Genomic DNA, 25,475 nt, shown 5'->3' with positions numbered 1-25,475 from the left:
ACCACATAGGACGGGTGCCGACAGTCTGGGAGGGTTAAACGTTAACCCTCCCAGACCTAACACTAACAGGGAAATATAACAAACATCATCGCTTTGCCTCTTGCTACAGCCTACACAATGAAACAATTGGTGTCAACTTGCACCACATAATACCAGTCCCTCGAAACACAGGTTGGCACCAAGGTCCGCGAACTCGCGCAAGTCTAGTTTTGATGTAGGATGCGGACACTCTTGCGCAGGACACCCCTGAGGACATTTAGTCCTAAAAACGTTGTTGCCTTTATCTTGCAATGGCTAAAGATGGGGTTGCGTCGTCTGATTGTCCTTCACGAAAATAGATCCTCGTCAGCGCCACTGCCAGACACCACTCTTCAACGCTTGCTTCATATGCGGTCGTCCAAGGTCGGTGTCGAGCGCGGCCCGTCGCCGGATGCTGTGCCGCGATTTGCAGTGGCGTACCACATGGGCGCTTTAGCACTCAGCGTCCTCGTCTCGTGCTTGATTGTTGCCATGGTACTCCAATTTCCTCGTGTCTCCACGCAGTGCACTGAGTGGGATGTTGCCTAGCCGTTTGAAGCGTACATTTCCGAAACACTGCCGTGGGCAACCGCACTACCCGTGCCCCACGACTTCAGTAACCTCACGCGCTTCAACCAAACGGCCCTCGCGATGCACCAAGCGCTCTACACCCGCTCGACGCTGCCGCTCGGCGCACCGTACTATTTCGACGCCTCTCGCAACGCCCACGTGTGCCGCCACGTCATTTCAACGACCAGCCCGCTGCTCTTCTCGGAGCTCCCGGGGGTTCTCTTTTACGGCCGCGCGATGCTTGAGCTCCTGCAAGCCTTTGCTAACGACACGGGTGCCTCCTCTTCTTGGCATGGACGCGGCACGTGTGTTGTCGTGAGCTTCATTGCGGTACCGCTCTCACACCAATGCATTTGGCTCTCGAGCGGCAACGACCTAACCAACACGACGCATGACGACTTTACGCTGACGTATGCACTGACGCAGTATCCGTACCCGGTGCTCGTTTGGTTCAAATTTACGTGGCGTCTTGGCACCACAGCGTTCCTTCTGCTGCTGCTGTGGCGCCGGTACTATAGCTTGTGCAAAGATATGGCCACCGCGCTGACGCTGCGTGGTCACCGGGACGACTTGGCGCGAGATGCGTTGTGGCACTACGTGGTCGTCCTCGGCGATCCGACGGCACCGCTGGCCCTTGATGCCTATGTCGTCACGGCCTTCTTCGTTGATTTCTCGCTCAGTCCACACATGGTCGCCGTTGCAGTGTTGCGTCTGCTTCAAGTCGACGATCTCTGGGCGACGCTCAAAGCGGCCTTGTATCTGCGTCGCATGGTATGGACAATTTATGTCTATTATAGTGTAGACGATTTATGTAGGTGTGGTTTGCGTGCTTTGCGCTCACAACGACCAACGCATTCCTCAAGCGGTACCACCTCGAGCGCTTCTTCCTCCAAGTCGACCCAACGCTCCAAAGTCTCTTAATTTTTCTTCTTGGTCCCTTCTTATGGTATGGCACAGCCGTCGTCCCGAGCTTCTTGACAGCGTACCAGTACCTTCTTTGGTGTCTCTTCCCGACCACTTATGCATATCGGATCGAAGTCGCGATCGTTGGCTCTGCTTACATTGTGATCATTGCCATGGCGCCGCTGCTCTATGGCGCCGTGGGGCTCTGGCGCCGGCAGCGCCCGTCGACCATGCGCTACAGCAGCGCCCGCTACAACGCACTGACCAGCCGCCTCCTCCTCTCGTGCATTCGACCGCTGCAAATGCAAGACGAGCGGGGCCTTGGCGGCAGCATTCATGCGCTTTGTGAAGCAAACGCGCGCTACAAGGCACTACCTGTCATCAACACGGGCAGCTCGGACTGTTTTGTACTCTGCTACTGCAACCACCGACTCGAGGCCACGCTCCGACTCACTCTCGTCGAGTACCTCGATCTGCAAAGCGACGAGCCCCATCTTTGCGTCGTCTCTGGCGTCTCGACGTCGCGCTTCAACGAGCTCGAGCAGCCGAGTCGACAAGCATCCAACGAGAAACTCTCACGGCCGCGGCTGCTGCGCGCGCGTTCTCCATCACCGTGGTGCCTGTGATACTGGTCATTTGGCTGGTTTGATGGTGTCGTTTCCATCGAACCGTGTCATTCGAATCTAGTACTATGTGGTGTTCACTTCCAGGTACCAGAATTGTATCGCGAAGCGTCTTAAGGGCTAGGGCGGGGTAGGGTTCTGATACCTGAGGGTACAATTTGAACCACATGTGGAATGCGAGCGTACCAGCGGTAGCCAACCCAAGGTAGTACGAGCAAGGAGTACACGCGGTGTGGTCTATTCTTTACGTGCGAGACCAGAAAGATTAGTTTGTTCAAAAACGCAAAATAAGACGAGTTTGACGGCGCTACATGCACCACTCGGATAGTAGTTTGGGTCGAGCAATGCAGAGAGGCGCGGCAGCCGACGTCCGCTGTGGTTTTTTCAGCGTCTCTGAGGCAAACGTTTGGGCAAGGGGGCGTAAAAGCTCATTGACAATGTAGTGCGAGGGACTGTCGGCGTCGGGAATCGCCGCGTGGTGCTGCGAGGCAGTGCAATCCAAGTTGGACAAGAGACTCAGTCGGATCTTGGCTCGGGGAACGTCTCGTTCATAGCAGAGGACAAAGACATCGGCGGCGCGGCTGCAAATCGCCGGCGACACTTGATACCTTGGGTTGAGCTCAAAGATCGAGTAGAGCGTCCCACCGAGCGAGACGAGATCGCTGTCGTCGTTGCGCCGGTGATTGATACAAAAGGCGGTGAAGAAAAGCCGGTTCTTTGCATTGTTGTTGCGCCAGCTGGCGTAGAAGGACCGAGTGAGCGGCGTAATTTTTCGATGGCCTACATCAAAGTGTGAGCGCTCGGTTTATATGATGTGCGTCGTCGTACGCAGATAAGGGACACCAAAGCCGTACAGCAGCGGCATGCTACCCATGAGAACCATGTAAAAGATGGCGACGAGGAAGACTTCGATTGCTTCGTCTTCATCCGAGACAAGGCAGTCGAGGAGGTAGCTGTAGGTCGAGAGAAAAAAGCTCACGTTGCTGCCAAGCCACGTCAGAAGCGGGCCATAGATCGAGACGACGACCGCCAACAGCGTCGGGTCGATTTGGGAAAAACGGCGCTTGTTGCCGCTGCGCTTGAGCCAGCGCGAAACGAGGCAGATCGCTGCATACGCGATCCAAACCTACATACACAACGACACGTCAAGAATCAACGAGAAGAACCGATTCGTACGACGCGGGAGAGGTACAAGAACGAGATGAGAAGCAGCGGCAGGTCTTGGTTTTGACTCGACCGAAGAATCGCCACGCCGAGCGTGTCCGAGCTGATCCAAATGTCGACCAGAAAGGCGAGTGCGACGTTGGTGCTCATCAGGACCAGCGCCGTCGGATCGCCGAGCACGATTGTATAGCGCCACGCACCGAGATTTTCCAAGTCGGTGCGGTGACCATGGACAGCAAGGACGCGCTCGAGCTGGACGTACGGACCATAGTACCGACGCCAGAGCAACAAGAGTAGATAGCACGTCAAGCATAGTCGATACGCGAGCTTGAGCCAGAGCCACTCGGGATACGCATAGATGCGCAGGACGTAGTACAGCGTGTACGCGCCGTTGGTGTCGCGACCGACCACGTCATCTCCGGCCGCTAACCAGAGGCACGCTTCGCCGAGGTTGATGGCCAGCATGCGCGAGTGCGCGCAGGCTCCTCGGGTGCTCCAGCTCGCATTACGCTGCTCGTGGTCGGCAGCAGCAAACGCACACACGAGCGTTCGCATGTTTTTGCTAAAGTAGATCGCACCGGGCAGCCCAACGAGGAAGTGTCTTTGGCAGTCATCGGCGGATTTAAGTGGCTTGTGGGTCGTCTCGAGAACGGTTCGCAGCACTTGCAGGCTCTGGGCCGTGTCGAGGTAAAAGGTCGTGCCGTGCGGCAGTGTACTCCGATTATAGTCGCGCTGGTAGCGCGCCAAGGCCGAGATGTTGAATGCTGTAAAGTTGCTGGACGACGATGGGATCGTCGTGTCGACGTCCCATGGAAATGGCTCGGAGAGGTACGCCTTGAACGGCTACGAGAGCGTGAGCAGCATGCATATCATCATCGACAGTCAAGGAGTGACCATGGCGAGAGGTTGATGAGCATGATGAGGCTGATTACGAGGGCTCCTCGGTGACGCTTTACACGCGGCGGCGGCTTGGCTGCTTGCGTTAGCTCTGCACTTGGACCCACCACCGCGATCGACATTCCGTTGTATCGTGTGTCCAGCTTGTCAAGTGTCCATCTCGGTGGACGCTCTATTTGGGGCACAACGCCTACTACAAGTTTCAACCTACAACGCACACACGTGATCACGTTTAATTGGTGGCTGCGATGACGAGGTCAAGCACAATGGCTCCGTTCAAGAGGTGACTCGAGATACGACGAAGGGTTGGCGAACGCGGCAACGTGCAAATTGCCGACAGCACTCCTTGTGGTGGCCAGACACAACAACCTTGATGTGCGGCGGCGACCGAAGGATGCGAGCGTGCGGCGGGTTGGACATGTAAGAACCTTCAAGAACCGACCATGGGGATGACGATTGTCTTGTAGTACGTGGTGCGCGACGTGATCGGTCGCAAAGGGCGCTGTACTGTGCGTGGATCGGACTCACCACGGGCATTCACTCACGTTTGCCAAAAGATGAATATATGTGCATACGTGGATTGTAGTATGTCACGCCGTTGTCGCCCTGAAGCTCTATTCAAGTTACTTCCGTGGCGTCGCTGTCGTCGATAGCAAGGGTTGATAAACTGTGTATTGATTGACCCTTGTCTGCACTAGTGTGCGCAGTACAGTACTCGGTGACACAAGCCATCCGTGTCGAACTGCAAAGCATCATCATCCACGACCACAAGGTAAGGACTCACCCTCCTATAGCACCTGCATGATACGACAAAAACAGTCCAGCGCTCCGAGCCGCATTCGTCGACGTGATCCACGAGGTTGTGGGGCTAGGGTACGCGGTCGTCGTCCGAAGGTGGACGCTGCTAGATTCTCACTTCTGCTGAGAATGAACCTCGCGGCACAGATACGACAACCCCATGAGCTACCAGCATTTCAACATCCACAGTCGCCGTGACGTCCTCGCCGCCACAAGACATCCAGACCCATCACGAATCTGGGCACGACGAGCAATCTGAGATCTGAGAACCGGGCATCCTGCTGCTGTCGTGCATACACCCACGTCGGTCATGCACGCCCCCAGACGTCGCTTCGGCACGTTCCAAAAGTCCATGTGGTACTGGAAGAAAACGATGCACAACACTTAGCACTTGACATTCTTTTGAACACTTCGACGCGATCAACTAAAACTGAGCCGTAAACTGCCGCTGCATGTCCGAGAGCAGTTGCTTTTGGTTGTCGAGCGATAGCTTCATTTGCTCGAACGTCTCGCGCATCTCGTGCTCGTCATAGAGACTCAACGTGCGTCGATGCGGCCGCTCGGTCTGTGAGAGGATCGACGCGCCGCGCACGTCTTCGATATCAACGTCGTGTTCCGTGTCGGCTTCAAGCACCGAGGGGGCGCTGGAGGTCGAGAGACCATACCGGTGGTTGACACCCCACTCGTCGGGTATCTGGACATTGGGTGCGCTGGACGACCGCTTCGCGGACGAGTCTATTGCCATTGCCGTGTCGTTGAGTTGGGTTACAATCGGACGATGGACGTACCGTAGGTTGACCGCGACGATGGCCGCGTTTCGGCTTCGTACGCACGCCGCGTGTCGATGACGCACGCCTTGCAAAAGTGGCGCTTCTCGCTCGGGACAAGCCCCTTGGTGTGCATGGGGCTAAGGACCGTGACGCGGCACTTCTTGCACATGTGCTATGTACAAAATAAACATTAAAACATGAAAAATGACAATTCTGTACACATGCATGACGTACATGGCCACAAATCGAGCACGTCGAGCGCGACCGAAACAAGGAAAACGACGCGTGGCAAGCCTTGCAGTTCTTGGCCGGCACCCTGTGCGCCACATGAGCATCAATCGTGTCTTCTAATTGTCGACGTACGAGACGGCGGACGCGCATTTGGCTTCGAGGAGGCGGCGCATCGTGATGAGCGGCGGCAATTTCTCGTCCATGTTCATGTCGCCAAACGCGGTCTTGTTGTAGAGCCAGCCGGGCACCGACCCGTTCGGATCCGAGAACGTCGTAAAGGTAAAGGTGACGCGGCCGTCGCTGTGCAGAGTGTAGAGCTGGATGAGCTCAAACTGGAAGCGCACGACTTCGTGGAACGGAGGAATCTCGGGAAACGCGTGCGTCTCACGGACCACAAAGAGAACCGTTTCGCCCCGCAGATTCCGAGTCGTGCCCGTATACTACCATCATCATCATCCGCATCAGCATGCGCAGCAGAAACATCGACTGTACTACCTCGACATAGGTCGCGTCGCGGGGCTCGAACGCTGCCTTGCCTTGGAGGTGGATCTTCATGTACTTGACGCCAAACCATAAGAACGGGTCCTGTGCATTCCTGCTCAGGGTCGTGTTGAGCACCGCGCCTTCGAGATAGTGCTCGCCGTAGAGCACTGCGAGATACTCGCGGTACGCGCGCGCGTCGGCTGTGTAGAGTGCATACTGAATGTCGGCCAGTGTCATGTCGTGGCACGTGCCCGCGCTCCGGAGCTTCTTGAACGCCGAGTCGTGCACGTTTCGCGTTGCGACCGTGAAATTGTGCTTGTTGAGGAGAACCTTGTACGCAGCGTCGGTCTCGTACTGCGCCTCGAGCTCGGTCTGGACGCGGCTGAGCGCGCGCTGCTTGAGGCGGCCGTAGAGCTCGGCGTCGAGGGTCACGCCGCCGTGCTGCATCTGCAATGCTGTTCGTCTCGGCGCAGAAAGGGCAATGAGCGACAACCAAGTGGTGGGCCGCACCACGGACACGCTCCGCATGGCCAATCAGACGGTGTCGCGACAGGTGGCACCAATGCACGGATTCTGCAGCTGGCCACGTTGCTCGCGTGGCACCCGACGACAAATTCGCTTAAACAGTACACACCATTCCTTGGATTCTGCTCGACGCCAGCGTTCGTATTGTCGGCGCGGTCGCTCGTGCTGCGGCGCTTGGCGTACTAGCAGTTCCCATCAACGGCGATGCGTGCGACGCGAACGAGCGCGAGATGATGGATGTAGTCCTGGGTGTACCTCGGACTGTAGCGCCGGCGACGCGTGCGAGGACCAAGCGCGAACCCAGTTGTCGCGCCCGCTTCCTGATGTGGCCATTGGTGTAGGGTAGTATATGATATCCTACACCAATAGCCACATTTGAGTAGCAAGCTGATGAGGCTGGTAAAGTCGCGCTGGACAAGGTGACGTTTACTGAACATCAATTACAGAACGCTCAACGCTCGACGTCAAGGCGATGTCTCTCCCAGGGACCCAAAACGCACGTTACACAGATCGTTCGATATCCAGAAGCCATGTCAACAAACCGGGTCGTCCACCACCACTTGTCGAAGCGACGTGCGTGCTACCATTCAATAATGCTTCATTGTTGCACATGGCAGGAGCCGCCTGTGTGGTACCGGTAGTGGGGCGGTAGGGTCCGTCACGACGACTCTGTTCGTTTGCATTGTCGTAAGAGAGCAAAAGCGGCGTGAGTCATCGTCAGGATACCGTGGTGTGATAATGTCATGCATACGTCGATCGAGACAGGTTGAAGTCGACGGCAGCTGGAGCGTAAAGGCCTGCGCATGTGCTCGCCTAGGCGAATTCCGTCAGCATCATTACGCCACGTGGGACGGAAAATGCGCCCATCACGAGCAATCACACGCGATCAGCTCCAAGAACGGATCTAACTGCAATGTCAAGCGCGTTCCTGCAAAATGCGATTATTTTCATCATTTTCGTGGGAACTTTTCTGCAATGCAATAATCAATCATGGTGGGAAGCCGAGGCGACGGCACTTGGAAAAATAGACCGCACAATCGCGTGGTCGCGTGACATGTCGTTGAGGAAAGCACAGAGTCCCAAACGCTATGCGCAACGTGGGCGACGACCTGGCTTATTCCAGGGTGCGAACTCGATCGAGTTGTCCGAACACTGCAATTCTACGCGTCTCACGTGGTCATGTCAATATACCTGTGCATCCGGTTCTGTGAGTGCTCGCGTGAAGACACCATCCACGATAACGCGCTGTCGACAGCGCATCAAAACTGGCACCGTGCCACTCCAAGCATTCCTATCGGTGTACACTAGTATAAACGTGGCTGCTTTTGCCATCAAGATGCACATTGGTATTGTATAATAGTGCATGTACTTGTACAGTACTAGTACAACCTGCGGATTCGTCGCCGCACGACGTCTCGGCGCGCCTACGTCCGTTGAGGGGTAACTTCACTGCATGTCACTACACAAAAGGCGGCTTCGCATGGCAGTGAATCCTTGGCAGCTCGTGTGTCATTCTGGCCAACCGTCTTTGCTGCATAGAGCTGAGCCGCTCGAACGGCGGCGTGGGTATTCATTCGTTTGCGATCCATATACCGGTAACTTGATGCTCGTAACTATCCGTCTATCTCGATGTATATCTACGAGTCCCTCAATCAAGACCGAGCTAGTAGTACTGAGGTAACCACCGTGTCCGTCATGCCCGCTATGTCAGTGTTGAGTGAGGCGGGTTCGCTTTATTCTGATACTAGTACACTTGTACAACAAATTCTGGAATGACGTGAGTTGGCTTGCTCCTCTGTGCCTGGATTTTGTACCGGTATCCTGAGTTCTTTAACCTTATTGGAGGTTTGACCGCAGATTCTTCTTCAAGATGTGGTCTTCTCGATCGCTCGGCCATGCGCAGAAAACAGCTACTACATTTAGTAGAGCATGTTTCGTGACGGAACGTTTATGCGCGGTCAGCGGTACCGGGTACGAGATCGACGCGATCGGTTTTCGATACAAATTTTTGTATCATCCTGTGAGCAGCTTCATTACGAGCTCGTGGATCCCGCGTTCTCATCTTGGAATGGCCTTTCACATGGCTTCTTCGCTCAGGGGGGAAAAGGGTGCGAGGCCTGCATTACCGCTGCACCTCGGGTGAGGCGTGGCGGGTTGCTTAGCGGAGATCGAAAACTAGAATGCTAGGCTCTTCCGACCAGTCGTTGGTTTCGCTGAGCCGCCTTCTCTTGAAAAGACCGTTTCGACTCCTTGCAGGCGCGAAACACCGATGTGAGGACATCCTTCGCGGTCGCACAAGCCTCGTGTACGTAGCGTCAATCTACAACGAAGTCAAGAACGGTCGTGGCTACATGTAGTTGCATCCAACACCACCAACACAGACACAAGATTGTACGGTCGGTCGTCCATTCGCACGATCGCAGTCGAGTCACGTAGTGCATGGCTGCTGCTTCCTTTCGAAGCTCACAATCAAGCCGCAGAGGTATGGAGGTTCTACAAGCGTCGTTGGTTGACGCATTTGGCTTGTCTCTGCGCCTCCATATATCTATTTAAGCTTATCTCCATGCGTGCAAACAACAATCCACTGGGAGGATGAGTCGCTCGGCCGGTGATTGGCTGAAATATCACTTGGGCGCGGGTTGGCTCCTTGAAGTGTGTCGGTTTGTTCGACAATCACCCAACCCAAGCCGTTTTACCTCGCCGAGCTTTCAACTCGCTTAGCTCGTACTACGTGCATACATGCAAGTTGACGTACCGACCAACACTGAACCGCATCTTGTTTCTTCTTCCGAAATCGCTTTAAGAAGGTCCATCCCCGAGCCGGCCGCCGTGCTCGCCTGACCGCACGCATCATCAATCTCACGCCCAACGAGGGTACCGTACTACGCCATATCTTGGCTCGTCTTGGGCCACACGATCTTCGTCACATTGACGATCGCTGGCAATCGTATTACAACCCCCCGGCAGTACGAGTAGCCAGCACGTGCAGTGGTAACTCTCCAACGTTTCGTAGTGCACGATTCGCGGCTTCAACAAGCTTTCGTGTTCAGTCTTCAACTGGCCGGTTCCTCCACACTCCTACTGTAGCAGCATGAGCATGGCGCTGCGCAATCCAGACCTCGTGCGCCAAATCGCATCGTACCAGTATGGCGTCTTTGAGGACATTCGACCCCTCTTCACCGCGGTCCTCGCTCTCAAAGCGTTGCATCATACCGAGACGACGTCCCGCACGAGCTTCATGGTCGCCCTCGATGCCGCCATGTCGCCGTTCGTGGCGCCGCTGCAAACTGGTCTCTTACTGCGCCTCGTCCGCTGCGTGCGGTCGCGCGACTTTGCCTTTGTCATGAGCTGCCTCGTCAAGCACGCGATCGCGCGCGGCCACGTCGAAATCCTCCACAACGTCCATCGCCGCCTCTCGCTGCACCAGTGCCAGCACCTTGCCCTCCAAGCCGCCGCGTACGGCCAGCTCCGCGTGCTCAAGTACCTTCACGCGATTTCATATCCGCGCTGGGGCCCGACGCCGCTTCTCGCTGCGGTGCAGTGCCGTGACGCAGGGAGCGTCGCCTTTCTCCAAGAACAGTATCCGCAAGCCTGTGTCTGCCACGCACTCACGGCAGCAGCCAAGGCGGGCGACCTTCCGATTGTGCAAACGCTGTACCCGCACCGCCATGCCACCAACTGCGTCCACGACAAGGCCTTTGACCAAGCCGTGAGCGCCGGGCATGTGCCTGTCGTGGCCTACTTGCTCGAACGCGGTGAGACGGGATCCGGGATCGCGCTGGCGCTCGCAGCCGACCACGGCCACCTCGATCTCGTCCGATATCTGCACATGCACGTGGACGATCGAAGCGGCCCTGTCGTCATGGACTTGGCCGCGGCCAGTGGCCACTTGGCGGTGGTGCAGTACCTGCATACGCATGACGTGTCGGGGTGCACGGCGGTCGCATTGCGTGAAGCCGCTGCGTACGGCCATGCGGACGTAGTCGCCTTCTTGGTAGCGCATCGGAAGGAAGGCAACCCGCTCGTCGCGTGGCGCGTGGCGCGGCGACACGGCCATGACGACGTCGCGTCGATTCTCGAACCGTTCATTGCCCGGCGATCGCAGCCGGCACGGAGCTGCAAGCGTACAGCAGCAGCGATCAGTTGCAGTACCTCTAACGTGGCAAAGCGCTCGCGTGTCGTAACAAATATTACCATGTGATTCAAGATGTGTGATCCTTGTTGGAGGACGCAATGGACAGGAGATAGGCCAGATGAGATAAGGCAGTGGCTCGACGCAAGCATCCGAATCTGATGCAAGCAGCGCTGTTGGGTCGTTGTAGGGATGGGATCTGCTTCAAGGCGCCATTGGCAAGAACGTTTCGCGCGCGTCGAAGCTGCGTCAGCCACGCGTGACGTGGCAGCACAGAAAGGGATGCGTTCCTTTTATTTTATTTTATACTTACAACTTGCCAATTTTATACAATAAAACACTTGATTTAAAAGATGGCATTGGTCGATATTTGTCGTGATTTGAACCAATCCTGTGCGAGCAGGGTGTGCACGCTCCGGCGTTCAAGCACTCGGTCGCGTCCAACACGGTGTAAAATGAAATCGCCCATAGTTGTCCGAGCGATAGAAGACACTCTATGAAGCGTAAACCGCTATATCCCGCTGGCGTTGGAGCTCTCCAGCTGGAGAAATCGACGAAATTGTTGTATGTGGCATACGCCATATATAGGCACATAAAACCATATTTACCACATTATCCGGATAATTCGGATATCCATGGACTCAGTTCTGTGGTCGTATTTTTGGCTCCAACATGTTGCGCCACTTCGCCGTCCACTGCGCTGCGCGCCGCGTCGCGGGCCTTACCGCCACCCCGTCCGTGGTCGCCCGTTCGTTCTCCAAGAAGGCCAAGGGTACATCTATGCGGTGTGAAGGCCATTCACTCATGCGACGTCTCCTTGCGTAGCTGGGAAGGGCAAGGCGTCGCCCGAGGTCAGCGTCTCGCTCGACGAAGTGAGCAAGAAGACGCAAGAGGACGTCATGAAGAACATGAAGGGCGCCGTCTTGAACTACACCAAAGTGCTGAGCGCCATGCGCCCGGGCCAGGCCGACGCTGGCATCTTTGACAACCTCATGCTCTCGGCGTATGGCCAGATGGTGCCGCTGCCGCAGCTCGGCCAAGTGTCGGTCGTCGGGTCGCACGAGCTCGCGGTGACGGTCTACGATCCGTCCATGATCAAGGACGCCAAGAAGGCCATCGAGGAGATGAACCCGTCGTTCACCGTGCACCCGAACGGCACGACGCTCGACATTCGGTTTCCCAAGTACTTCTACTACGACGCACATGATGCACTCACTCATCTGGATGGTAGGATGACCAAAGAGACGCGCGACGAGCTCATCAAGGCCGCCAAGAAGCAAGCCGAGGCCGCGCGCCAGCACATTCGCCGCGTGCGCCAAGATGGCATGAACGACCTCAAGAAGCTCAAGGACAGCATCTCGGAAGACGACATCAAGCGCGAGCAGGACAAGGTAGACATTTCCCATCCGAAAGAATCTCATCTACGTCAATGCGAGTAGATCCAGCGCCTCACGGACGAGAGCATCAAGGACATTGGCTCGCTCTTGACAGCCAAAGAGAAGGATCTCAGCAGCGTCTGATACAACCCATCATCCAACACTGTCGTTGCCAGACTCGACTGTGTCTATATTCTCTCGACGTGTTATGTGCAATATCTACAAGATCGACCACTGGTTGCGGACCTTCACCGCGAGCTGTCGGACGACGCGCTTCCGGTCGTCAATGGGCGCCAGAAGGCGCTTGATGACCATCTCCTTATACGGGTGGATGAGATCGTACTTGGTCGACGCCAGCACGCCAATGCATTCGAGAGCGTCCATGCGGTCGCGGGCCGATTGCCTGTCGTCCATCCATGGTCAGCCATTTTTCTCACATTTCGCACAGCCACAACGTACCCAAACTGCGTCTGCCACAAGAGCCCGTTGAAGACGTCCTTGAAAAAGCCTTGGACGAGGTTCGGGTCTTGCTGCAGGCACATCTAATGCACACACGAGTCGATAGCGTATCCAGGATGTGTGGAATACCTTGAAGGTGGCGAGCGCAGAGTGCCCGAGGAGCCCCGTCTCGGTCAGCGCCAGGATGACCAGCGGCGCAATCTGAGCCAGCGACGGCACGAGGATCGCTTGGGGCGTGTGGGCCACAATCAAGAGCAGCGCGACGCGGCCTTCATAGTCGAGGTTCGACTGAAAGAGGAGGGGAAACACATGGGCAAACGTTCGCTGGCGGTGCACGCACTAGACAAAATGTATCAATGTATCAACCGACCAAAAGAGCCAGAACGTACGCTGATCGAGGCGTGGCACGCCGGCGCGAGCACATCGTCCGACTCGGCCACGAGGGCCGCAAAGCTCGTGGCCACCGCCGGCCGCAAATCAAAGGGCGACGTCAAGAGCGAGCAGAGAAGCGAGAGCATGGCCGGCGCATACGTGGCGTGCCCCCGGAGCACCATGGCCTTGCAGAGGTACACGTACGTCTGCAGCGCCGCGAGCCTTGTGTCCTGCGAGCACGTCGCATCAAGAATGACGGCCGCCGGCGACGCCATGCCTTCGAGGCGGGCATCGGGCGACGTGATCCACTTTAGGTACGCAGCGAACAGCGGCGTGTCCTCTGGGAGGACGTTGAAGAGCGCCGCAAGCGCCTTGGGAATGCTCTCGTCGTCGCCTCTGCTCTGCGCGGCGAGCGTAAACAGCTGCGGCAAGAGGCGCGGCAGCACGTCGGGTTCGAGCGCCGTCAACGCCGCGCCGCACGAGTAGAGTACTGCGTTCAATAGTGGCAGTAGCTGGGCGTGGCCACGCAAGGGCGAAATGTCCGACGTCAAGGCCAGCTGCAAGGTCGACGTGAGCAGCGTTGTTTGCGCCGGGAGGGACCCGCACTGCATGACATGCGCGCTCATGCTGGCCGTCGCCCGCACGATCGGACGGACGTCGATCGACTGCGTCCGGACGTGCACGACGAGCGCGTCGACGAGGCGGGAGAGCACCGACGATGAAGTGTCACGAGTGCCGAGGATGACGTAATCCATGCACGCGACCGAGCCCTTGTTGACGCGGACAATGTCGGCCGCGGCCGCCATCGTCGCGGTCGCAAACGGGTGCGTCCAGCTGATCTGGCACAGCGGCAGGAGGAGCGCTTCAAAGATGGCGGGGGCGAGCGAGAGCTGCGTGAGGACCGCGAGGGTGTCGTGCACCATGACCTCGATCGACCGCCCAGACGCTGCATTGGCCTAGTCCATCATCCATTCAATCGCCGCACCATGAAGCAAAAAAAAGTACCGCCGGCTGTTCGAGGACTTGCAGAAAGGACGGCACACAGCGCGTCAATACGATCTGCGCGAGGCCAGGCGACTTGAGCGCAATGGCCTGCAGCGTGCTCGTGGCTTCGTCGCGGACATCCGGAAACGGGTTGGAGAGCACCGTACTTGTCCAGCCTTGCAGGAGCACCTCGAGCGAGGCATCGTCCAGAAGCGGCGACGGCGGCCGCAAGACAAGGCAGCGCAGACCCTGGAGACACAGCTTTTGCTGCCGGCTCGAGGTCGCGGTTTCGAGCCCGTGCACGAGCGTCGTTTGGATCGCACTCACATAGGGCACGAGCGGCGGCGCCGAGTGGTCGACCTCGGCGTCAATGCACCCAAGGAGCTGCACAAGGCGGGCGGTGGCAGCCTCGGCGGGCGACCCGGCCTGCGCGGCGCACTGCTCGAGCAGCAGAGCCAGCGCCGACGACAGCACGTGGCTAAACCCAGCGACACCGACACTCGCGATTGCACAGAGCACATGGCCGGCGCCCGTGCTCACCATCGAGTCGGGGGCTTGGTGCGCGAGGTCCTCGACCGCTTGGTTGACGAGGTACACGATGCATTTGTTCCACGCCAGTGCTTGCATGCCGGGCAGCTTGCTCGGCGGCGACACTGCGCGCGTGATCGTCTTGAGCGCGTCGATCGCAACGGCAATGACCGCCGTGTTGTCGCCGTGGAGCACGTGGTGGTAGACCGCCGCGGCGACCGGCGTAAAGTGAAGGAGGAGGCGGTTGAGCGGGTATTTCGCGCAGCAAAACGCCAGCGTCTCCAGAATGTCCTTGGTCATCTCGACGACAGTTGTGCGGCTGAGCTTATCGAGCACCATCGGTAGCACGTGCTTGGCGAGGCTGTCGTGGCCCACAAAGACACTGCGAAGCGCGAGCACGAGATCCTCGGACGTGATCCCGTACGGGTCGTTGGGCGGCGGGCGGAACGTGATCGGAAAGTAGCACGACGTCGCGTCAAAGAAGCCTTTGGCGACGTCGGCGTCAACGACATTGGCGTACGTCGTGAGGAGCTCGGCCGCAAACCGGAGGCAAAACAGAAGATTGCGCGGGTCCTTCTCGCCGCTCATGGCGCGCAGAAAGCCGTCCATGAGCACGCGGCCTTCGTGGTCGCCGAGGGCGCCGCGGCGCACGATGAGCTGCAGCAGCTCAAAGCTCTGCTTGCGCATGCTCTGGCTCAAGGACGCAATCGGCGTCGGAAGGTTGAGGAGCGTCTCGACCACCTACGCGCGTTATTCGCACCATGCATGCTAGCAAGTGGCGCATACCGTCCATGCGTCGTTGGCAGGAAGCAGCGCGGCGTGGAGCGAGATGAGGGCGACGAGCGCCTTCAAGCACGCGGCCATGCTCGGGCCGTCCTTGAGCCGCTCGAGAAAGAACGTGAGGAGGAGGTGCGCCGTGTCGCTGCTCAAGCGCAGGTCCGGCAGGCGCGTGAGCACCTCGGCGAGGAGCAGCGTGGCCCGCGCCCGGCGCTTGTCTTGGACGTGCGTGAGGTGTGCACCGAGGCCCTGGATGACCTGCTCGATCGGCGTCTTGCGATGCACGCTCATGACGACGTTGTTGAGGTGCGTCGTGTGCTGCTGCTCGCCATTCTCGGGGTCGACAAAGCCATCGATCGCCGGCTGCAACGGCGCGTCCAAGCTAAACATGATGTTGGTTGCCCTCTTTTCTGGCCTGTCCTTTTGGGAATCTTGTTATTTTCGGCAGTGCCACGTTTAAGGTTGGGCCATCGACATGGCTTATTTCGAGATAGCGTCGTTGTGTTGACTTGGCACGCGCAACGTACTATGCCATGTCATGCAGCACACGTTTCTGCATCAAATGAGGTACCATGCAGTGGGCGGGTCCTCGTGCTCGAGGGCGAGGCGCCATTCGCGACTTGCGATATCGCCAACAGGCTAGGTAGAACCGATACGCCTGGCCGCAACACGGGGGTGCGCGGCCGATATTTGCTCCAGAAGACTGCAACGCGCTTGGACGATCCTCGTACGCATGCAAGCGCAGGGTGCGTGGTCCGGATTGCACGCCCACCGCCGGACGAACATGTGCCGAATTTAACCAAGCCTGACGATGCGCCTATTCTTATACCGATTTTGGCCAATCAAATGGACGCATCTGTATCCGGTTCATTGATTGGCTCGCTTCGCAATATGGCCGAATGGTTGGTGCTTGAAAAGGTGTTGGCACCGAGACCGTATCCAAGTCGCAACTCTGTGAATTGCCGCCATCCAATTTACATGGACGTCTTCTCGGAGCTGCGGCGCCATGCCGGCGGGAACCACGCGCCCAAAGTCAAGGTATCATCAGCATTATCATCCTCTTGCAGCATCTCTTCTGACACATGGCCTTTCTGTAGCTCAACATTGTCTTGGCTGCGATCACGGACGTGATCCTCGAGCGTCGTGGCCCGGCCAACGACGCCGAGTCGATCTCCAACACCGAGTACTTTGCCGCGCTCATGACGGCGCTCGAGAGCACAGACGCCACTCACACACACGAGATCCTCCAGCTCCTCAGCATGGTGCTGCCCGAGGTGCACGAAGCCGTGTTGCGCACCAAGTTTGATGCAGTCGCGCACTGCCTGGTCCGCGTCATGAACGACGCGCAATCCAACTCGGACGTGGCCTCGCTCAAGTCGGGCTTGGTGTGCCTCGGCCTCGTCTTGCAGGCGCTCGAGCCGACGCCGAGCGTGTGGAGCCACCCGACGGTGCTCAAGACGTTCCACGTGCTCCTCGCCCTCGCGACAGACCCGCAGCCCAAGATCCGCAAGACGGCGCAGATCTCGATCGTCAAGATCCTCGAAGTCCACGCCGACGCGCACTGCGACGCGCTCTCGACGCACATTGCGAGCTTTGCCGAAAACATCCTCGCGTCCGCCGTCGCCAAGGACCAGACCAAGGTGCTCCAGCTCGTCGGCTTCCTCGCGAGCGCGCTCCCGCTCTTGCCGGCCAAGGTCGTGACGAGCCTCACCGAGGCGCTCTTCAAGCTGCTTGGCGCGAACCAGAAGACGCTGTCGTTGGTCACGCTGCAGGCGCTCGACGCACTCGTGTCGGCGCCGCAGTCCCAGGTGTCGGCGGCGTGCCTCTACGGCACGCTCAACACGGTGCTCCAGATGGACGCCAACGTGCACGACAAGGACGTGGCCATCTGCCTCATCCACATCACGTGCCGGTCGCTCGCGCGTCTCCAGCCGCTCCACGCGGCGCATGCGCAGGAGCTCCTCCCGCGTGTCGTCGTTGCCATGTGCACGTACTTTGAATCTCAGCACGTCCAAGTCCACCGCAAGACGGCCGAGTGCCTCAACGTCGCGCTCCAAGCGACGCTCAACTTGTCGTCGGCCGCGCCGCGCGTGCTCTTCTCGCTCGAGAGCCTCCTCAACTTGCGCTACCAGCACGCATGGTCGTCGATCTTTGTCTTGCTCTCGTCGCTCGTGTCCTTCTTTGGCGAAGCCGCGAGTCCGAGCTTTGACGGTGTCTTCAAGACGACGGTTGAGCTCTACGAGGCCATGGATGCGATGCCGCAAGCCTCCGACGAGATGCGCAAGGCGTTCACCCGCTTCATGGTTGCTTCGACGATCGCTCTCGGTGCCGAGCGCATGGTGGCGGTCGTGCCGCTCCAGAACGGTGCCGGCATCGTCGAAGAGCGTACGTGGCTGATCCCGGTCGTCCGTGACGCGGTCAAGCAGATCCCGTCGCGCCTCGAGTTTTTCGCGACGCACATTTTGAACCTGGCCAAGAACTGCGAGGCGGTCGCGCGCGCGGACTCGACGACGCCGCTCGAGTCGAAGCGCATGCAAGCTCGCACGATGCAGCTCTGGAGCCTCTTCCCCAGCTTTTGCACCAAGCCGACCGATTTGAGCGCGAGCTTCAAGAAGATCGCCAAGACGCTCGCGAATGCCATGTCGGACAAGCGGTACCCGGAGCTCCAGCTGCTCGTGTGCCAGGGTCTCCAGGCGCTCATCAAGGCCGCCAACCGCGACGATGTGGCTACCTCGGCGGCCGACCAGATGGCGCTCTCCAAGTTTGCCGCTCGCTTCATCCCGCTCCTCATCACGATCGTCGAGGGGTTGGATGTTGAAGTCGAGTCGGAGCGTCTTCCTACGTACGTTAGCCACGCTTTCAACCTCATCGGATGTTGACGCTATGCCTTTAGGTTGACTGACACGATCGGTGGCTACGCCAAGCTCGCCGAGCCGGCCTTTATTCAAAGCGTCTTCAAGCAGCTCATGCAAACGCTGCTGGAGACGACGACGCAGTACAAGCGCAGCGACCCGAAGGCACCCGCGACGCTCGGCCTCCAAGCCCAAGCGCACTTCCACATGAGCATTGCGATGGCGTTGATCCCGATCATTGACGGCAGCCAGGTCGAGCTCCTCTACCGCGTCGTCAAGCCGTACCTTCTCGACGATACCGACCCGATCATGCAGAAGCGGTCGTACTCGGTGCTCGTCCAGCTCTGCGAACACCACCCGGCGTTTGCGACGTCGCCCGACAAGCTCACCGACATGATCGAGTCGCTCTCCGAGTCGCTCCTCACGTGCTCGGTGCCGGCCAAGAAGATGCGCCTCCGCGCGCTCAACCAGATCGTCTCAGCCATGGAGCGCACGCAGCACGACGACATTAGCTTCATCCCGGGCCTCGTCGGCGAGATCATGCTCTGCACGAAGGAGGCGAACGCGAAGGCGCGCGAAGCAGCCTTCGAGCTCCTCCTCGCCATGGCGCGCCTCGTCGAGTCCAAGCACAGCCAGCCCGGCGCGGGGCTCATGGACTTTCTCCAGATGGTACTCGGCGGTCTCGCGGCCCGCACCCCGCACATGCGGTCGGCGTCCGTCCTCTGCATGTCGCGCCTCGTCTTTGAGTTTGGCCGCACGGAAGACGCGATCCGGAGCGCGATGCCCGACCTCATGCGCACGGTGCTCATGCTCCTCCACGAGAAGGCGCGCGAGGTCATCAAGTCGGTCATTGGCTTTATGAAGCTTGGCATTGCGATCCTCTCCAAGGACGCACTTGTTGAGTTTTTACCGTCGATCATTGAGGGCCTTCTCAAGTGGATTGGTGAGGCCAAGCAGCGCTTCCGCGCCAAGACGCGCACGATCATGATGAAGCTCTGCCGCAAGTACGGCTACGAGTACATTGCGTCGCTCGTCCCGGACGGCGACAAGAAGCTTATCACGCACATCCGCAAGACCAAGGAGCGCGAGGACCGCCAGAAGGACAAGAAGCACGAGAGCCATAGCGGTAGCAAGGCGCAGTCGTTTGAAGAGTTTATGCAAGACTCGGACGACGACGACAGCGACCGCGAAGACGTCAAGCCGACCAAGTCGTCGGCCAAGTCGTCCGCTGCCAACAACATGAAGGTCGGCAAGAGCTACATCAAGGAGAACGCGGAAGACGAGATCGTCGACTTTCTCGACAACTCGGCCTTCAAGAACATTGTCAACTCGCGCAAGACGAAGAAGGCCGATCGCGACGACGAAGACTTTGAGTTTTCGAAAGATGGTCGCTTGATCATTCCCGGGGAGCCCGATGCGGACGACGACGTGGCCATGGAGTCGGACGACGAAGATGTCGTCCGTCGCGACGTGCAGAAGCAACTCGAGCAGATGGGCTTGAGCAAGAAGCGCAAGATCGAAGCGGTCGCGGGCCAAGAGTACAAGGCCAAGAAGGCGGGCGGTGACATCAAGAAGAAGGGCAAGCTCGAGCCATATGCGTTCATTCCGCTCGACCCGAAGCTCATGGCGAAGCGCAACAAGCGCACGGCCGTCAACCGGTTCGAAAAGGTCGGCAAGCAAAAGCACAAGAAGTAGATTCTTGCACCTCGTATGTTTTGAATGATTATTTGAAGAAAAACAAGTTCACTTGACCCGTGAATTCCAGTCCAGCGTTGATGGACAAGTTGTCTGCATGTCGTCGACGCATGCCTTGAGCTCCACTAAGAGCGACAGGGTGTCCCATTATACCTACCACGTAGCGAAACGTTCTCTGTGTTGCTACAAAGACTTGGCCTACGTCACGACGAGCTTCTTCAATCGCTTGCAGGGCTGAGTGGCTTGCTCGTCTGTCATCGCTTCCGGCCGCGTGTGAGACCCATAACGACACGCTCGTAATTATGTCCGTCCATAGGTTGCGATCGGCGGCCAAGCGATGCAGTTTGTTGAGGTCCTGAGAGACGCCCGCGACGGAGGCGACAGTGACTTCTGTCAGAGGCAACCCGAGCGGCCTTGTCCACGCTGCGTATCACCGGTGCTGCTGCCACGCTTTGTTGCTTTCTGCATAAGCCTCGAAAAGTGCTCCATGTGTGTCCGACGTCGGTACTTGATACATAAACGATCAGCCAATTCTGGACTAGGATGATACGAGGACGACTAGATCGAGTGGTCGAGGATCGTGAGAAGAAGCGCGCGGTAGTCGCCGCTCGTCTCGCCTTCGATGCGCTGGCGGAGCGGCTTGCCGTACTTGGCCTGGTACGCTTGCTTGACCTGGGAGAGGAGGTGCTGGTAGCGCACGATGGCGGCCGAGAGACCATACTCGTCCGTGCCAATGCCGCTCATCGTGCTCTCGATCTGCTCGACGATGGTCTCGATCGGGTGCAAGATGATGTTGACGTGGTACACGAGCCCGTCTTCGGCCTTGCCGCCAAACTCCTTTTGGATCGCGTGCACAAGCCCATGCGAGTGCTTGGCCGCATACGCCGCGTCGACGGCCGCGAGGAACTGGGGCGGGATCGAACAGATCGCGTTGGAGAAGGCCGACTCGTCCGTGCCCCACTTGCCCTCGCCGGCCTTGAAGATGGTCTCGGCGATCTCGGCCGCCTTGGCCGGCGTGTGGATGCTCGGGTTGTACGCCTGGGACATTTGGTTGAGCGCCGCGAGGTAGAACGTCTTGAGGTCGCCGCTCACGTCGTCGTTGATCGCGACGACGAGGTCCGTCTGATAGAGCTTGAAGAACGCCTTCTTGAGGATGTTGAGCTCGATGTTGGAGCGGCCGCTCAGGACCGGAATCAAAAGCTTCTCGGTGGTGCCCGCACCCTTGGTCGCGTCGCGGAGGATCATGGCCTCGGCCTCTTCAATCGGCTGCGCAAGGAGCTGCAGCAGCTTGCCGTAGTTGCCCGATGTCTCGGACGCCATCTCGGAGAGCAGCGACTTGTTGTAGAGCTCTGGGTACCGAAGGTGGACGAGGCAGCGCTCGACGGGCGACTTGTTGCCGAGGACCGTGCTGAGCTTGGCTTCGTTCGTGCCGGCGCCGGCACACGCGGCCTGGATCTCCTTGCACGCACGGTCAATGGCTGGGTTGGCGTGGCCGATCGCGCGGCCAGCGTCGACCTCGTACGTTTGCTGCGGGTAAATGTTCATCACTGCGGTGGGTTGGTGGCTTCTTGAGGAATGAGTTGGTCGTCATGGGCGGCGTGAGGGGCGAGACCGCGAGGTGAGTTCAGCAGCCGTTGCCGACTACAGTGGCCACGTAGCAGCATGCAGAGAACGCACGCCTTCGAAAGGCGCAAGAGCGTGTGATTCAGAGCCCTTTGTAAAAAAGGGATACCGCCCCAATACGGGGCATCGTGGTACAATAAGATGCACACTAAGATGCCAACTAAAGTGCAAACTAAGATGCCAGCTAAAGTGCAAACTAAGATGCCAACGAAAGTGCAAACCAAAGTGCAAACTAAAGTGCCAACTAGAGTGCAAGGTGCTATGTAGTGCTTGGCTTCTTGGTTTAAATGTGTTTGATCGACAGTATATACGATTGCGTGCTTGTGGCTGGAGGTGGCTTGGGTGTGATGCGTGCTTCTACCGAGATTGGGGCGGCGGTGAGCCGAAACTCTAGACCAATGGAACCACGCGCTTGATAAACGGGCGAGATTCACCGAGAGCACGCACGCGTATCTTCCATTTTGCGTTGCGCTCGTCGTCGCCTGCGTGGTGGAGGAGGATGGGCCACTACCTTGAAGACGGACTCGATCGCATTACCGCCGTGTATACAAACACGCATTGAAATTAAATCTGCTCTCTCTACTTGATGACGACCGTCGTGTCCTTGAGCACCTTGATGTTGTACACAAGGCTCTTGACGTCGGCGAGCTGGTCGTCGAGAAGGTGAATGTGGCAGTTGCCGTCTTGGACCACCATGCACATTTCTTTGCCTGGTCCCGTTTCCCCGGCCGCAGTCGTGCCTTGCGTCGTGGGTTGGAACTTGGCTTTGACGCGCAATTCCTTCTCGGGCAACCCGAATGTAAACATGTGCGTCATGAAAAACCACTGCAGCGTGCTCAGTCGTCGCGCCTTGCAGATGATGATGGCTGCCCGATGTTTCTTGTCTTCGCGGACGTCGGAAATATAGTCGCATAAGATCGACGTGCTGTTAAAGAGCGCTTGACGGCCGAGGCTATTGCGCGCCATGAGGTTCCAGAATGACCGGTTGAGCACTTGGTCCAGAAGCGTGATCAAAAAGATGTTGATGAGAAGGCCCATGCCCACGGCGTAGCTGACGCGAAAGTAAAAGCTGTTGTAGTAGTTGACGGGCGTTCCGTCGAGGCTCTCAACCGTATTGTACAAATCTTGGCGAACGCTGTTGTTGTACTCGACATAGTCGGGAATGTAAAAGAGCAAGATCGCGCTCAGATACAGCGACGTGACGCTCGTCAAGTTGAAGTAGCCCATGAGTCGGCTCTCGCCGCAGTACGTGGCGGTGCTTACGATGCTCGATGCGATTTTGCACACTTTTAGAATGCCACAGTTGAGCCAGAGCAATCTCAAACTCAACGCGAAGAGGCGGACACTCATGTAGAATTGAGGACTCGCAGCGTTGTACACGGTCACTTCGCGCGTAAACATGAGGGCGTTGTTGAGATCGAGGAGCACCGAGACGCAGTAGAGCGTCACAAACAAGTCCGAGTTGTAGCAAAACATATCAAAGCGCAGCGCGTGGCTCCGATGGGGAAAGCACTTGGGCATAATCGTGTACACAACCCGCGTCCAGATCGTATCCGGTTTCGTCGGGTCGACCTCGAGCCACTGGACAGTCCGGCGGCTCGCCAGAAACCCACAAACGGCAAAGAAGAGCGCAATGAACTTGATCCAATGCGACGCAGAGCTAAAGGCGTCCTGCTGAATGAGCAAGCCGAGGCGGTACGAGGACCCCGGGATCGGTCGCGCGACCACGTGTAGCGTCTTGTTGGCATCCGTATACGTCATGCTAAAATTGCAGCTGCCATATCCGAGCTCGGTGATTGGAATGCACCCGGTGCAGTAGCCCTTGGTGTAAAGGCGCCAGAACGGCACTTCTTTGACTTGAACGGACGAGGTATTTTGCAGCACAATTGCGCGCGTGAGCCGAAGATCTGTCGCGATGCGCGCGGCTGCGTACCCGAGGTGCCGGAGCATGCCGCTGCCCATGGAGCTGTTGCCAAGATTCGCACTTGCCTCGTGGGTTGTCGCGATCGTGATCGCATTGCCGCGCAAGAACGTAATGAGATCGTACGTGATGCCGAGCTTGATCGCATTGTTGGTGCGAGCGAGATCGATGGGATACGTGCCCGAGAAGCGGCGGCAGAGGTCGGTGGAACTGTCCAGAGCATACGTATCGGCCGAGAGAACATAGACGTTGGAGCCGAGACGACCGAGGTTGGCGACCGTGTAGTTGGCCATCCACATCCCGACGCTCGACAGACTTTGGAGGTCCCGCCCGGGCAGAAATGTATAGGAGTTGACGAGGTCGGGGGCGGCCTCAATGTTGGCGACCGGCGTGATGAATTCGTTGCCGTTGCCAACGAAGTTGATGACGGCCCAGTTGTTGGAGATGGCGTCGACGGCCACGAGAAGGATCACGGCAAGCCCGATGACGTAAGCCAATACCACGAGGCACTGGTTGAGCTTGTCGCGCAGCGCGTAGGCATCAGCGATAGCCGACAACCCGCTCAAGAGCGACGCCGGCTTTTCTTTGACGACGGCGACGGCGTCACCCGGCGCAGGCGTGTGCATGCTGCTATTTGTAGCTTGTGCTGGTTGAGAAACGGATCCGCTAGCCTCCGCGAGGTGCCTAGAACGCCCTCATCATGTCAATCTTGGACGCTAACCTAGTATGTAATTGAGGATATATCAAACATTTGAGTGTGCAATCCGAGATAAGCACAAGGTGAAAATGACACCGGACGGTCGTAAGAAAGTGAGTGCAACAACAGGGCGGACAGGATTTCGTTGTGAATGCTTTGGCATATTTTTGTGGTTCGGCTTGCATTTTGGCCAATGAATAAGCTCAAAATCATTGTAGCCAATGGAAGCGCTTCGTTTCAAGAACACAGCACCCGCACTGGCCAGATTTGAAGCCAATCATAATTGCTGGCGCCGCAATCACAAGCCGAATAGTACTGAGGGGGCTCATCTTTGATGCAGCAAAGCGAGTACTAGTATACGCCATGTCGTCGCAAACTACTTGGCGAATGGTGCGCAGTTGACGGCTTGCAGGGCGACTTGCAAGCTCTCGAGATGTATCCAGTGCAATGGATTACCAGCATTCATGTCTGCCAAGCCTTGCGGACACGAACGCAAGGTGCTATACTAGCCAAAGCACATATATATATATATATATGAACGTGTTTCGCGTTATCTTCCTTACAAAGAGTTCGCATACGTAGAGACTAGCAATCTCCTTCTTCTTCATTCACTCACCGGGCCGTGGCTGCGCAGGCGGCGGCGCGGGGGTGCATCTTGTTCTTCTGTAGTCGCGCGGGGACGCTTGTCGCCGCGGGTGAGGCCCATGATGACAAGCTCCGTGGATTCCTTCATGGCGTCGCGATCGGCGGCAAAGCTACGCAGTTTGTTGAGGTCCTCGAGAGACGCCAGCGACTGAGGCGGCGTCAACGACTGGAGGTCGCGGTGCAGGACGATCGGCAACGTGATCGGGGCGCCTCGGGAGCGGCAAAGAAGCGGGCGGCGGCAATGTTGGCAGGGACGTCTTTCTCCAGGCGCAGCACGTGGCCCAGCAGGCGCCAGCGTTGGCGGGCGACGATCTCACTCAGCGGCACACTCTTGCAGCGCTTGTAGAGCGCGACGTCGCCGAGCGTGTTCGGGTAAAAGATGCCTAGAAGACGACGCAGCTGCCGGCGATGGAAGCTGTCAAGGCCCGCCAG

At 57.9% G+C, this 25,475-nt stretch overlaps 10 protein-coding genes across 10 annotated transcripts; 5 read left to right on the top strand and 5 right to left on the bottom strand.

The window, feature by feature from the left end:
• Positions 1-387: 387 nt before the first annotated feature.
• Positions 388-2,117, top strand: SPRG_05591 (hypothetical protein; the record flags this gene model as incomplete). Its single annotated transcript, XM_012344308.1, has 4 exons — positions 388-513; positions 568-1,359; positions 1,404-1,500; positions 1,546-2,117. 4 exons carry the CDS (start codon positions 388-390, stop codon positions 2,115-2,117), a joined length of 1,587 nt encoding a protein of 528 aa, XP_012199698.1.
• Positions 2,118-2,421: 304 nt separating this feature from the next.
• SPRG_05590 (hypothetical protein) lies at positions 2,422-3,743 on the bottom strand (the record flags this gene model as incomplete). The annotated part of the gene is made up of 3 exons (XM_012344307.1): positions 2,422-2,894; positions 2,943-3,240; positions 3,291-3,743. 3 exons carry the CDS (start codon positions 3,741-3,743, stop codon positions 2,422-2,424), a joined length of 1,224 nt encoding a protein of 407 aa, XP_012199697.1.
• An 822-nt stretch (positions 3,744-4,565) lies between these two features.
• On the top strand, positions 4,566-4,828 carry SPRG_19942 (hypothetical protein; the record flags this gene model as incomplete). Its single annotated transcript, XM_012344389.1, has 2 exons — positions 4,566-4,595; positions 4,643-4,828. Coding segments are annotated over 2 exons (216 nt in total), but the record flags the coding sequence as incomplete, so codon positions are not given.
• Positions 4,829-5,354: 526 nt separating this feature from the next.
• On the bottom strand, positions 5,355-6,922 carry SPRG_05589 (hypothetical protein). The gene is made up of 5 exons (XM_012344306.1): positions 6,470-6,922; positions 6,107-6,414; positions 5,978-6,059; positions 5,762-5,915; positions 5,355-5,708 (listed from the first exon to the last, which is right to left on the bottom strand). The coding sequence occupies exons 1-5, from the start codon at positions 6,902-6,904 to the stop codon at positions 5,398-5,400; spliced, it is 1,290 nt and encodes a 429-aa protein (XP_012199696.1). The 5' UTR covers positions 6,905-6,922; the 3' UTR covers positions 5,355-5,397.
• A 3,151-nt stretch (positions 6,923-10,073) lies between these two features.
• SPRG_05588 (hypothetical protein) lies at positions 10,074-11,140 on the top strand (the record flags this gene model as incomplete). The annotated part of the gene is made up of 2 exons (XM_012344305.1): positions 10,074-11,065; positions 11,113-11,140. The coding sequence occupies 2 exons, from the start codon at positions 10,074-10,076 to the stop codon at positions 11,138-11,140; spliced, it is 1,020 nt and encodes a 339-aa protein (XP_012199695.1).
• Positions 11,141-11,771: 631 nt separating this feature from the next.
• Positions 11,772-12,754, top strand: SPRG_05587 (hypothetical protein). Its single transcript, XM_012344304.1, has 4 exons — positions 11,772-11,886; positions 11,940-12,297; positions 12,346-12,505; positions 12,554-12,754. The coding sequence occupies exons 1-4, from the start codon at positions 11,787-11,789 to the stop codon at positions 12,632-12,634; spliced, it is 699 nt and encodes a 232-aa protein (XP_012199694.1). The 5' UTR covers positions 11,772-11,786; the 3' UTR covers positions 12,635-12,754.
• On the bottom strand, positions 12,661-16,056 carry SPRG_05586 (hypothetical protein). The gene is made up of 6 exons (XM_012344303.1): positions 15,620-16,056; positions 14,327-15,574; positions 13,339-14,277; positions 13,079-13,288; positions 12,950-13,032; positions 12,661-12,893 (listed from the first exon to the last, which is right to left on the bottom strand). Exons 1-6 carry the CDS (start codon positions 15,998-16,000, stop codon positions 12,710-12,712), a joined length of 3,045 nt encoding a protein of 1,014 aa, XP_012199693.1. The 5' UTR covers positions 16,001-16,056; the 3' UTR covers positions 12,661-12,709.
• A 458-nt stretch (positions 16,057-16,514) lies between these two features.
• On the top strand, positions 16,515-20,217 carry SPRG_05585 (hypothetical protein). The gene is made up of 3 exons (XM_012344302.1): positions 16,515-16,648; positions 16,708-18,452; positions 18,504-20,217. The coding sequence occupies exons 1-3, from the start codon at positions 16,589-16,591 to the stop codon at positions 20,155-20,157; spliced, it is 3,459 nt and encodes a 1,152-aa protein (XP_012199692.1). The 5' UTR covers positions 16,515-16,588; the 3' UTR covers positions 20,158-20,217.
• A 498-nt stretch (positions 20,218-20,715) lies between these two features.
• On the bottom strand, positions 20,716-21,702 carry SPRG_05584 (hypothetical protein; the record flags this gene model as incomplete). The annotated part of the gene is made up of 1 exon (XM_012344301.1): positions 20,716-21,702. One exon carries the CDS (start codon positions 21,700-21,702, stop codon positions 20,716-20,718), a length of 987 nt encoding a protein of 328 aa, XP_012199691.1.
• Positions 21,703-22,359: 657 nt separating this feature from the next.
• Positions 22,360-24,343, bottom strand: SPRG_05583 (hypothetical protein; the record flags this gene model as incomplete). The annotated part of the gene is made up of 1 exon (XM_012344300.1): positions 22,360-24,343. Exon 1 carries the CDS (start codon positions 24,325-24,327, stop codon positions 22,360-22,362), a length of 1,968 nt encoding a protein of 655 aa, XP_012199690.1. The 5' UTR covers positions 24,328-24,343.
• Between the last annotated feature and the right edge of the window lie 1,132 nt (positions 24,344-25,475).

The sequence above is a fragment of the Saprolegnia parasitica genome (assembly GCF_000151545.1).
Source record: "Saprolegnia parasitica CBS 223.65 unplaced genomic scaffold supercont2.17, whole genome shotgun sequence".
Classification (NCBI taxonomy): domain Eukaryota; phylum Oomycota; class Saprolegniomycetes; order Saprolegniales; family Saprolegniaceae; genus Saprolegnia; species Saprolegnia parasitica.
The sequence above is the reverse complement of the archived record's forward strand: the minus strand, read 5'-3'. Positions and strand labels throughout refer to the sequence as shown.